The sequence below is a fragment of the Scylla paramamosain genome, chromosome 1 (assembly GCF_035594125.1).
Source record: "Scylla paramamosain isolate STU-SP2022 chromosome 1, ASM3559412v1, whole genome shotgun sequence".
Classification (NCBI taxonomy): domain Eukaryota; kingdom Metazoa; phylum Arthropoda; class Malacostraca; order Decapoda; family Portunidae; genus Scylla; species Scylla paramamosain.
In genome coordinates, this window is record NC_087151.1 from 34,078,611 (window position 1) to 34,091,218 (window position 12,608).

General features: G+C 44.7%; 1 protein-coding gene across 1 annotated transcript in view; it reads right to left on the minus strand.

Annotated features, from left to right (window-relative positions):
* Positions 1–8,030, minus strand: part of LOC135104439 (uncharacterized) — an 82,330-nt gene extending 74,300 nt beyond the window's left edge. Inside the window, exon 1 of the mRNA XM_064011872.1 lies at positions 6,790–8,030. Coding sequence (XP_063867942.1) covers positions 6,790–7,523 — 734 coding nt within the window. The 5' untranslated portion in view covers positions 7,524–8,030. The remainder of the gene's footprint in view (positions 1–6,789) is intronic.
* Positions 8,031–12,608: the final 4,578 nt, after the last annotated feature.

Sequence of the window (12,608 nt, forward strand, 5' to 3'; positions counted from 1 at the left end):
CTATTTGGAAAGTTTGAAAAGTTTCGTCGATCGAGTAGGGCTGAAGTCTGGCAGTCGCTCTTTCACTAATGCTCTTACACAAGCCCTGCATTCATATTGTTTAACTAATGCTCTTACATTACCCCTGCATTCACAAAGGCAGTCATTGTTTCATTAATACACTTATACAAGCCCTGCATTCACACTGATACAAAAAAGTGGCAAGCCCGATTCCATACGACCACTTCAATCCTTCATTCACACTGATAAAAGTTGACGAGCATGATTCCATACGACCACTTCAATCCTTCATTCACACTGATACAAAAAGGTGACGAACCCGATTCCATACGACCACTTCAATCCTTTAACATTCCATTATTTCGGGTTCATAAAAAATCCCGGATAAAAAGAAAAAAAGCTGACTAAAGCTGAAATTCAACCAACTGAATCCACGTCAAGGTTTTAAAAGTGGAAGCTACACGAAGAACTTGCCATGTTACGATTCAATCTCTTGATTTCTTTATGCATTTGATCAATTATTTAGTGATATATCGTGTCATACGGAGAGCTCATTGCTATATCGATTGTTCCTTCCCTGTACAGCAGAGATCCAGACGAAGGGCAACACCGAGCACAGGGCAGAAGCGGCCAGACTTAAAGGTTCTTGCTGATTGTATTTGCTTGTCGCTTAGTATATCTAGCGAAGGAGTGATATGCGTCTTCTCACATTCATTATCTCTCTCTCTCTCTCTCTCTCTCTCTCTCTCTCTCTCTCTCTCTCTCTCTCTCTCTCTCTCTCTCTCTCTTTAAAAATACATATCTATTAGTGAATTGGTCCTCAGAGAAAAAAAACATAACCGCTTTTAGATCAAATTTCTCTGAGATAAACTTTCAGCTACCGGTGAATTTGTAGCAGGCTTAATAGGGAGAGAGAGAGAGAGAGAGAGAGAGAGAGAGAGAGAGAGAGAGAGAGAGAGAGAGAGAGAGAGAGAGAGAGAGAGAGAGAGAGAGAGAGAGAGAGAGAGAGAGAGAGAGAGAGAGAGAGAGAGAGAGAGAGAGAGAAGGGGGATTGCACCCCTATACCACCGTCCCTCCTGATGAAAGGGTGTTTTAAGGGTTTGCGAGGGTGAGTGAGGGTGATGATAGGACCTTTTGTAGTCGCTGCTGGTGATGGAGGTAGCAGTGGTGGTGGTGGTACTGGTGGTGGTGGTGGTGGTACTGGTGGTGGTGGTGGTGGTGAAGGAGGAGTCTCCTGCTCCACGATCAATGTTCACTCACAAACCAGTGTTACCCCCAGCGCCCTCACAACACAACAACTTCAGCACTCCTCATGCAAGCACAGCCAACACACGACGTACTGTGACATGCTCATAAGCGCGCGCGCGCGCACACACACACACACACACACACACACACACACACACACACACACACACACACACACACACACTCGGAACGCGTCAGGTGAAAACAATGGAAATACATCAACTCGGAATAACAATGAGCGACAAGTGTCCGGCGACAGCCTTGCAGAGCCACCGAGTAAGACATGACAGAGGAAGAGGCCGCAAGGTCCCGACGCCGACGATAACGGAAGGTAACCTGACACACTCCAAACAGGAAGGTGGGGAAGGATAGTGGAGGAGAGAAGGGAGACAGAAGAGAGAGGGAAATGAAAAGGAATAGTAAATAACATTACAAGAAATAAAGAAAAACTAAACTAGAACTAGCGAACCATCAAGAGGTGAGTGACGTGCAAAGGTAGCCACGTTATTTCAACATTTAGCCGCGATATTCACTGAGAGTTGGTTTATCAGCGGCGGCTTGGTGCACCAAGAGCGAGTGCCGCATAAAGCTGCACGCGTGCGAGCAGATGGCTGGGCGCTAACATGACCGGATGCGACATGCCGCCGTTGCCTTCGCCAAGGAACTTCAACAATTAAAAAAGAACTTCCGACAGTGACTCACCAGGGACACACACGGGCTCCCACCATGCCTCGAGCTGGTGAGAAGTGCATGATGGCTTGCACAGACCAAGTGAAGCGTCCATGGCTTGCTCAGTTTCGTGCTCCCACTGACTACGTGCGTCTCTCAGCATAGCATCCACATTTCCTGGTTGACAAGGCTGCACCAACGTGTGTTTAAGAGGTCACCAGGTTGGACCTCGTGACCAGCGACGTGATTACCTTCGTTAGTTAGACACGGGGATGGGCCTCGACTTTCTCAAAATAACATCCTAAACCATTAGTATTCTCTCTCTCTCTCTCTCTCTCTCTCTCTCTCTCTCTCTCTCTCTCTCTCTCTCTCTGGCTCGCTCGTTATCATTCAGTATCCTGTTTGTGACTCCTCTCTGCATCATTTTCCGGTTCTCCCAGAATCGTGAGAGTCCCCAAGATTCTTGCACACTCATACACATCATTCCGATGGTTTGTTCCACTGCTTATCTTCCAATTTACACACACACACACACACACACACACACACACACACACACACACACACACACACACACACACACACACACACACACACACACACATACTCACAACGTACACACAGGAAGATAGAATTCCTATCCTTCCGCTCCTGCAAGAAAGCAAGATCACATCTCGGCTTACTACATCCAGTACCTAATCACTGATACGTGAACACAGACTATTGCGTTAAAGAAGACATACCTATTTGTCCCCCGCCCGGCAGGGTTGGCATAAAAAAAAAAAAAGCCTGTTTTTTTAATTTTATTTTACATATGAAAATTTATTTTATATCATATTGATAAATAAGGTCTATATATATATATATATATATATATATATATATATATATATATATATATATATATATATATATATATATATATATATATATATATATATATATATACACAGACGGCTCCCTACTTGATGAAGCAGCTTTCCTACATTTCCTATATTTTTTAACAAAAGCGACACCTGTCATCTTTTTTTCCATGGCAGCTATCATCGGCTAGAGCTGCCTTTGACGTGAATCTTGGGCCTGCCTTCTTCCTCTCTCCCTCCACATCCCCATTCCCGTCCCTTTCCCCATCCACCATGCTCCTCATGCCTCCTTCATACATACATACATACATACATACATACTACATGCATACAGTGTGTGTGTGTGTGTGTGTGTGTGTGTGTGTGTGTGTGTGTGTGTGTGTGTGTGTGTGTGTGTGTGTGTGTGTGTGTGTGTGTGTGTGTGTGTGAGAGAGAGAGAGAGAGAGAGAGAGAGAGAGAGAGAGAGAGAGAGAGAGAGAGAGAGAGAGAGAGAGAGAGAGAGAGAGAGAGAGAGAGAGAGAGAGAGAGAGAGAGAGAGAGAGAGAGTGGGTGGGGTAAACAGAGGAGATAGGGATGGTGCATGAGAAATGTAGGAACAAGGAGGGAGTAGGGATGAAAGGCGGGACATAGAGTGAGGTCGAGAAAGGTGTGGCTTAAATGACATGTCACGAGTTCTGGCCTATGATACTTACCTATTAAAATCCCTTGAGTTGACATGTGGCTTTAGCTAAAAATAAGGATAGCAAGGCTGCATCACCAAGAAGGGAGCCATCTGTACATATACATAGAAAATGTAAAAGTAGTCAAGCCTGACCTCTTCATTTCCTGTACAGTACAAGTTAACACAAGCTTTGTTCAACCGGACCAACTTGTATCAATATGACCTACACAAGTGTCTGTCCTTCAGATAACACCTCAAACCTTTTGTTTCACTTTAGACTACTTTTTAATTGTTTATTTAAACTGATTTACATATAAATACGAGGAATAAGAACAAAATTAATAAAAAAACAATAAAAAATAAAGCAATAAACCCCATCCAAAAAACCCTGTGGGTTGGGTTAAAAAAAAAAAAATTCCAACCCTGCCACCCAGCCCAGGATCTGAGCCCGAGCCGAACACGTTAACTACTACGCCATCGCGTCGCTAATGATATACTGTATACATACAAGTACTACATAACTATGTACTACATAACTATATAAAAGTTGAAGTCCACGAAGCTGGAGGTGTGATGTGCTGCAAGGCTTCTCCCTGTTCTCGGGAGACCTAAGTCGTCCACAACAGAATAATTTTAATTTCTTTACATCTTGCAATCACCTACACGCCGAGCTTTGCCTGAGTGCAGATGCAGGTGACCAGTGTCTGATGGAGTGTGACGAGTGCAAAGTTCGCACCCCTTTCACAAATGAACAGACGGCAAAAGGTGATAAGTGAGTAACGAAAAAGAAAAGCTTGAAAAGAATAAGCATATAAAAATCTTAGCAAACTTTGACAAATATTCTTCAAACAAAATACCACCAAATTACGTCAAGAGTGCGCCATCTCACTGCATTCTCTTGTGTACAATACGCTTCGCCAAACTGACACCATTTCTTCATTAAAATAATAAAAAAAAGAGAGAGGTAAGAGGAGACGAACAGGACGGAGGGAAGAAGCAAGATATGAAAGAAGTGAAAATGTGAGCATGAATAATGGTACAGGACGATGGGTTGAGAGGTGGTTGGGTTCACCATGCAGGTTGACTTCCGCCTGATGCAAGGATCCCACTCTACCGTGAGGTAAATGTGTCTGGCAGATAACTGAGGGCGCACCAATGATGAGGAGAGGACCAGGGAGGGAGAGCAGCACAGGGACGACCCAGACACAGGAAGGCGGACGGGCTGGTAGAGAACACGGGGCAGGGCGGGACTTAAGGGCAGGTAGGGGAACCGTAGCGGGACAGGGAAGGTGACCAGTGGTAAATATTGACGGGGTTGTGGGCAAGTGGGGAAGATGAGGCGAGAAGGAGGAGATGGAGCGCTGGACTGGTTGAGGGAGACGAAGCAGAGGAGGTAGTGGGCTGGGGGTGCGTGGGGAGGGTGGGGCAGACGGGGAGGGTGGCGGGGTCATTCACTTACTGTCGTCGTGGTGGAGCGAGGGTTCAGCTGGGTGTCACACACACACACACACACACACACACACACACACACACACATAACAGTCCTTGCTCACATGCTGCATAAAAATTAAGGAAACACGATGGACTGAAGCCAGGACAGGGAGACAGGGGGAGGGATGTGGATGGGGGAAGGGGGCGGTGGAAAGGGCCAGAGGGATGGACTGACAGACTGACAGAGGGAGTAACAATCACTCCCAACCAACTCGGGACTGCGAGACTTGCAAGGAGACGCTTATATCAACTAAACCGTGTGTGTGTGTGTGTGTGTGTGTGTGTGTTAGAGAGGAACGCTAACACAGCAACCATGACTTGTGGTAGGTAGTACTTGCCATCCGTGTTATCAGTGACGTCCTTACTTCCCCATCGCCGCCACCACTCTTCCCCCCGCACCCCCTAAAACGTCTCCCAAACCACAGCCCGTCTCATCATTGGCGGTGCGGTGGTCCCTCTCCTTCAGCCTCGCCTACTCGCTGCGTCTCCTCCTTCATATGCTGTCTTTCGCGGTAGATAGCGTATGAAAACACGCTGGCAGCTGTTAGTTTCTGGAGTGTGGAAAGCCGAAGATGGTTATGTGTGGGTGATGCGACGCAGTTGTAATGATATAACACGGAAGTCAGTAGGATATGAAGCACTGTGGGAAGGCAGTGGGTAGGATGATGGGAAAGTAATGATCTGGTGAGGTGAAATGGGAAGGTGAAGAAAGATGTGGTTGGCAAGGTGGCAGTGTTGGTCGAGGGATGGGGTGAAGCGTAGCCTAGGTTGGGTTAAGAGACGAAACGGGATAGGATAAGATGGAGTGGTGAGGAAGAGCGGTAGGTGGCGTAGCGGTGAGGTGGGGGTGGCGAGGGTGCTTGCAGTTGGTGGAAGGAGGCATGGTGGTGGTTAAAGGTGGTTTGGGCGGGTTGTTGTTGTTGTTACTGTTATTGTTACTGTTGATGCTGCTGGCTCATACCACTCCCTTCTTTGCCTCGCTTCTTGCTTGTTAATAATCTCTGTGCTTCTCTCGTCTCGTTCTTGCTCCTCCTCCTCCTGCCTCCAGTTCTTGATGGTAGTGTCTCTTGTGCCCTCTCATGACCTCACTGTCTTGTATCACCCAGCCGTTGTTCGCTCGTCTTTGTCGTGGGCATTTCTTCATTGCACTCTGCCTGGGGCTACAGCTCGCCTCCCTTCTCCCTCCCCGCCCTCGCGCCATTATGTCATCTTGATCCCCACAGGTATTGCCAACTTAGCCTTCTGTATGTTTGTTATTCTAACAGCCACGTATTTGTTCCTGGGATGCCATAATCGTCACTGCCACAGCGGTCAACATTTACTTCTCTCTCTCTCTCTCTCTCTCTCTCTCTCTCTCTCTCTCTCTCTCTCTCTCTCTCTCTCTCTCTCTCTCTCCCCAAATTACAAGTACCGCGTATCCCAGGCGTAAACGGTATTACTTAATTTATTGTTAAGTGTTAATTTCACTGCAGTCATCTTTCCGCTTCTATTGTCGGTTTTGTGTTGGATCTTTTTATTGACTTAGGTTTCAATGACGTCTTCTTCGTTACTTTGTCCTCGTGCTACACACAACAGAGTGGATTAGGGTGGAATAACGAAAGAGAGGGAGGACGGGAAAGTGAGAGTAGGAGTGAGGGAAGCAGGTAAGTTGCCGGGACACGACCGAATTTGGGCCAAACGGTGAATTTTGGAGGTTACGGTAAACAAACAGCATTCAGGGCAAGATGAGTGGTATGGTTTGGATAGTTTAAGTTCGGACAGAATCCATGAGGGGGGTGGAGAATACTGAGAGGAGGAAATAAAGAAAGGCTCTGTTGAAGAGATGGGAGCCGTGAACAACAACAACGTCCAACTTACCTGTCAGAGGAGTCGGCCGAGTCGTATCTCGTGGCCCGTCTCTTGCCAGTCTTGTCGTCTCCTTCCCCATCTTCCTCCTCCCCATCCATATCCTCGGCTTCTTCCTCTTCCTCGTCTCCTACACCTCCTTCCTTAAGCACATGGTTGGAAATACCAGACACGATACAAGGCATTTCGGTACTTGGTAACATACTGGCATTCATAATTTTATCAGCACAATGCACCTTGGAACCGTGAGTTTCAGCAGAAACTCTTGGAGGTATGCTGTTAGGGGACACAGGAAGAAGCTTTGAATTGGGAGAGGATGTCGTGGTGAGAATGGTGACAATGGGGGCCGGTGATGGTGTGGTGGCCTTAGGAGGGGCGGTGGGGTGATGCGGGAGAGGCACGGACGTGGAGTGTTCTGCCGGGTGCGGCCCACTGAGCACAGGCTTGAGTGGCGCTGTTGGCTGCACGGCTGCAGGTGCTGCACTAAGGCGAGGGGCGGATAGGCTACTGGTGCAGCATGTTGTTTCGGCTTTTGCTATTGAACCCCCGGCAGGCTGAGGAAGCCCCCGCCCAGATCGCACAGCTCTAATGTTGCCCTCTGAACCTACATAACCCCCACTGCACTTGTTCCGCACAGCAGAGGCGGTGGCATGCTGGAGGCGTGCAGCAGACCGCAGAGGAGGCCGTAATGACCGCGACGAAACACCAGAGAGAGTCGGAGGCGCGTCCTCCTCCGCTCCCGCCATGACGAGCACTGAGCAGTGAGCGCAGCACTGAGCAGCAGCTTTGACTTGTCCCGTCGTCCAGGCTCTGGCCTCCCGCTCCCCACACCACACGCAAACGCATCAACACTTCTCCTTTCACGTACACGCCTCCACCTCCACTACACTTCCACCCACATGCACACCGTACGAGTTCATGATGACGCTCAGTCTCACCTCCCAGGCTGCAGTGGGGGCAACACCAAGTGGGGTCAGTTGGGTCGCGACGCGACCGCAATGTTAAAGGCTGGCTAACCTTGGCCGCGCCAGGAGAGCAAGGTGGAGGTCAGCTTGCTGCAGGCTGGTAATACGGTCACCTCATCCTTCGACCGTCTGGCATCATCCCTACATTCTCTTACCTCAAGTCGGTCTTTAATACAACCGGGAAGGACTAGCGAATGTCTTTGTATATTTACAGAGGTTATCGACCTGGCGGCCGTCGGCACCTCCTTTCCTTGCTCTCCCCCCTTCTCACCCCACCCCATCCCACCCGCTGTTGCGGCTGCACTCCTTCGCATCCTAAAGGATCGCCAGATTCTTTCACGACATGACAACGCGTGGAGATTTAAACATAACAACTAGGGTTCCTGCCAGTGTGGTGAAGGTGACGAGAGTCACAGTAGCAAAGTCCATACTATTTTTTTTTGTGAATGAACAAGACAAAAGTAAAGCAAGGTCTTGAGATGCTTCCCTCCCCAGCCGTTGGTGGCTCTGACCAAGAATGGAGATTTTGTTATGATCATATTTCATGACAGTGAAAATTTTCATTGGTAATAACTGAGCAGTGAATTTCCGCTAGATATCAAATAACTCAATAAATAAGTGAATTGATAATATAAATTTTACCTATAATGACAGCAGTGTCTTCAGATTAGGGGAAGAAAAATTAATGTGTGAAGCAAGGAGAAAACCCAAAGGACTCAGACTTGACTGAAAAAAAGAAAGAAATGCGGGACGAATGACTGCGCTAAATGCTCGTATGTAGCTACCTACGGCTCACTGCGTTGTTGCGCTTCCATAAGACAACAGCTATACCAGCGCTTAGCTAGGCAACGCCTTAAACTTCATAATGGTATGTTTGATGGGCAGAAAAGTGCGAAATCAAGATTAGCAATTACTCTATGCTTCATTTTGAAGACAAGATGTAAAGCCAGACAAATATTATAACTACCTCACACTTTTTATTAGTAAAAATTGAGACATTTTCCATAACACTTTCTAATGATATTACAAAACGCTAATGCAAAACTGTTCGTTTTAATGTTACATACCGTCAAGTCACGGAAATTAGGAAAACCTTTTAATGCATATCTTTGCACATGCACTGATGCAACGTAAAATGCATAGTAACAGAACATGAAAAATTGATCCTGCTCATACGGAACATGCGGCACAGCCAGTAACAGACAGCCCCAGAAATGATCATGCAACAGCGCGCTGTGACCTCTTAAGGTTTTTGATGATTTTTTTTTTTTTTTTAAATATTTGTATGGTGTCCAAATTTTTAAGACCTTGTGATTTTTCCACATCGGTTCTTTACCATTCCAAGTTGAATAGTGTTAGCTTTATCATTAAATACAAATACACTGTTGTGAAAACGTAAGACAGACCGGTAGACACAAAGACCGAAAGTTTTTATAGTATTGTAGATTATATGACACACACACACACACACACACACACACACACACACACACACACACACACACACGTGTAGAGGAGGACAGCCAAGGCCAGAAAAACAGAGTGAAAATAATGAACGTTAAATTAATTGCGGCTCCCACATTGACAACTGGAGAGTTTCCAAAACGCTGGCCAGTTCATTTTCTGAGATGTCTTGATATTTCCCTCATGCAATAGTTGTAATTATAAGAAGGAGAAAAAGAGAAACAAGTAAAGTGTTTTAGAGTTTGCCACTGAAATGCATGAAAGAGTGAAAATTGCGGTTAACTCTTGCATTAGTAAATTGGACAGAATATAGGTGGTAGACAGAACAGCAACGGCGCAGGAGGGGAGGGAGACGTGCAGCTAACAAGTTCAGAGGAGCAGTAATCATGGAAATAACGAGAGCCAATAACAAGATTCCCAACCAGGGGGCCGTGAATGAGAGACTAGTGACAGGAGAGATGATAAGGCGTTTTTTTTTCTCTCTCCACCTTATCTAGTAAGTCTTTGTGAGGGGAACCTCCCCATAAATATAAGCCGTAGTCCATTGAAGGACAGATAAGGTATATGGAGAGAGAGAGAGAGAGAGAGAGAGAGAGAGAGAGAGAGAGAGAGAGAGAGAGCGTTGACTACAGGAACATTTTATGCTGCTACGGAAGCCCAGCCATAAATATATTTAGATAAGCCTATTTTCCTTTTACGTATGTAGTTTCTTTTCTATCACATATCTCATATTAGGTAAAACTCTAATTACTATGAATATGTGTTCATATGTGGAACTTATTTCCTTTGTCATTCCATGACCGATGTCATGCATCGGTAGCATCAATAACTCCGCGTCGAGTTGGTACTTCTACTGTATCTCCTCCAGTTTTAACTTACTCCACCAGAATTCACATCGAGAAGTATGGAAGAAAGTGTCCAACAACTTATCTCATTCACTATTAACTTACTCCACTACAATTCACTACGTGAAGTATGGAAGAAAGTGTCGAACTTCTTTATCTCCATCGCTATTAACTTATTCCACTACAGTTCACTACGAGAAGTGTGGAAGAAAGTGTTTCCTCCGAAAGTGAGTTATGGTATAGGTGTGACGGCATGGAGTGAGTGAAAAACATAAAGCGAAAATAGAAGTTAAACGGAGAGAGTTCTATTGAATACAACAAAGTAAGCAGTAATGGAAGCTCTGAGTTAATTCAAAGGATGGAGTTCGTTTACGTAGGGAAAAGCACAGGCAATTCACGGTGTACACGATACATAGGGACTTGCACGGATCGTGTAAACAAAAATCGTGTAAGAGAGAGAGAGAGAGAGAGAGAGAGAGAGAGAGAATTAAGGGATTTAACCTGTTAAACTACACATTTTTTTTCCTTAAATCTATTTATATGGTAAGTGAATAAAACCATTTCCTACAGTTTATCCTTGCTTATTAATCCTTACTTTAGATATAACAGCTAAAACATTAGAATTGCAGAAAAAAAAATGTATGTATACCACTGGATCGTGCAAATGCGAAAGCTATATGTAAATTCAATTAAATTTATTATGTTTTAAGCCGTGTTAAAGCGAATTCTTGTAAAAAAAAAAAAATGTGAACCGAGTCACCTGTACACATATGAAATCATACCTGAGACTCGAAGAAAGACGGGAACTGAATTAGGGATACAAGATCAGTAGTATGAATAAGGTAGACAAGAGCAGCATGATGGTCCATTGTGCACCGATATTTTGAGGAGAAACTTTGTGTATGGATGGAAAATTATGAACAGAACCAGCTGTGAGTTGGAATGGGATGCGATAGACCAAGAGAGATAAATAAAGCTGTGGAAGATGTGGAATTGTCTTAATAGAAGAATGGCGTGGAACGAAAGAAGACTTTAAAAAAAAATCAATACAAATAAAAAAATAAATAATGGTTTAGGTGGTGTGTACATTACGAGAGGAACGCAATCTCACCTAGGTATTAGATATCCCCTGAGCGAAGGCACGACGTAAATGGAAAGTGGTGTGACCCACGTAGCAAAGATGTGTGACAGATGTGTGACAAGTTAAGAAGAAAAAGAAGAGGAGGAGGATGAGGAGGAATGGGGATATAGGAAAGTTATCTCTCATTATTATTATCACTTGAAATATAATGACCAGGGCCGCTCCTTAAACGCAGAACACGCACTGTGCGTAGGGCTTCATCTTCCATGTGGGGCCATATTTAATATTTAATATTTATTTATTTATTTCAGGTTTTTTTTTTTTTTTTTACTCATACAGCCAGACTACTGTATCTATACTTACAGTACATTTATTACTACTGATAAAGGGTGTCAAATTAAATGGCATGTTGTTATACGGTCATTTTGTACCTATGATACATTTCGGATGGGGAGAGGTGGGGGGCGGCCTCCAAGTAAAAATTTTCGCTTAGAGCCCCAATTTGGTCAGGGGCGGCCCTTATAATGACCAACATTCCGTGACTACACTGACAGTTGTATAACTCTTTAACAGTTCAAAGCTATGTTAGTTTCACCTCCCTATTTAAAAAAAAAAAAAAATGTAACTTGCATTATCGAAGGTCAACTAACCCATTCACATAATACACTGAAGCTTGCCATACTCGTACAGTCGCGATCATTAGTTTTGTACCCTTCTATACTCCTCAGTGTTTTGATCTTACCTTTACTTTGCGTCTTCTGATCAGCTAACAGTCTCCTTGCTAAACATGGCAACTAACAGGCAGCCCGCATTCGGAAACGCTTTACTCTCTCACCACGACTATTTTCAAAAGCCACATAGATAATTAGCCTGGTTCTTAAGACGATTTCTCCTTCTAATAATGTAAGAATTTCGTTAATATGTCACTAGAACCGTAAAAGCATCCTTTAAAACTCTTGTAATTTAACAAGAGAGTTTTTAAAGTAATGAATGTATTTTAGAGTATGCTCTTCCACATTGCGGGCAAACTCTAAAATACGGTGAAATTTGAATGCGGTATTGTGTTACATGACTTTTAACCGTAACTGTACTGCATAATTATTATACCCTTCTGAACTCCTTCCAGTGATTTATTTTTAGACTTCATTCGAATATTGTAGTTATGTCAGACTTCTCTTTTTATCTTAGCATGAAGGTAATTTCAATTTACAGTAAAATCCCTCTTATCCGGCATCAACGGGACCGCCGACATGCCAGATATTTGAATATAAGTGAAATTATGTCCACAATCACCATCCTACACTCACGCATCTTACCATAACAAAGATCAGCTGATCTGATCAGCTGCTTAAGTGTTAGCACAACACGCTTCCTCTTTTCTACAACTTTAGGCATGGACAGTGCACATGTGGGACTGAATCACTGAGTAAACACAGTGCAGTGGGCCGCGGGTGGCGCGAAGCAGTACGCTCTGGT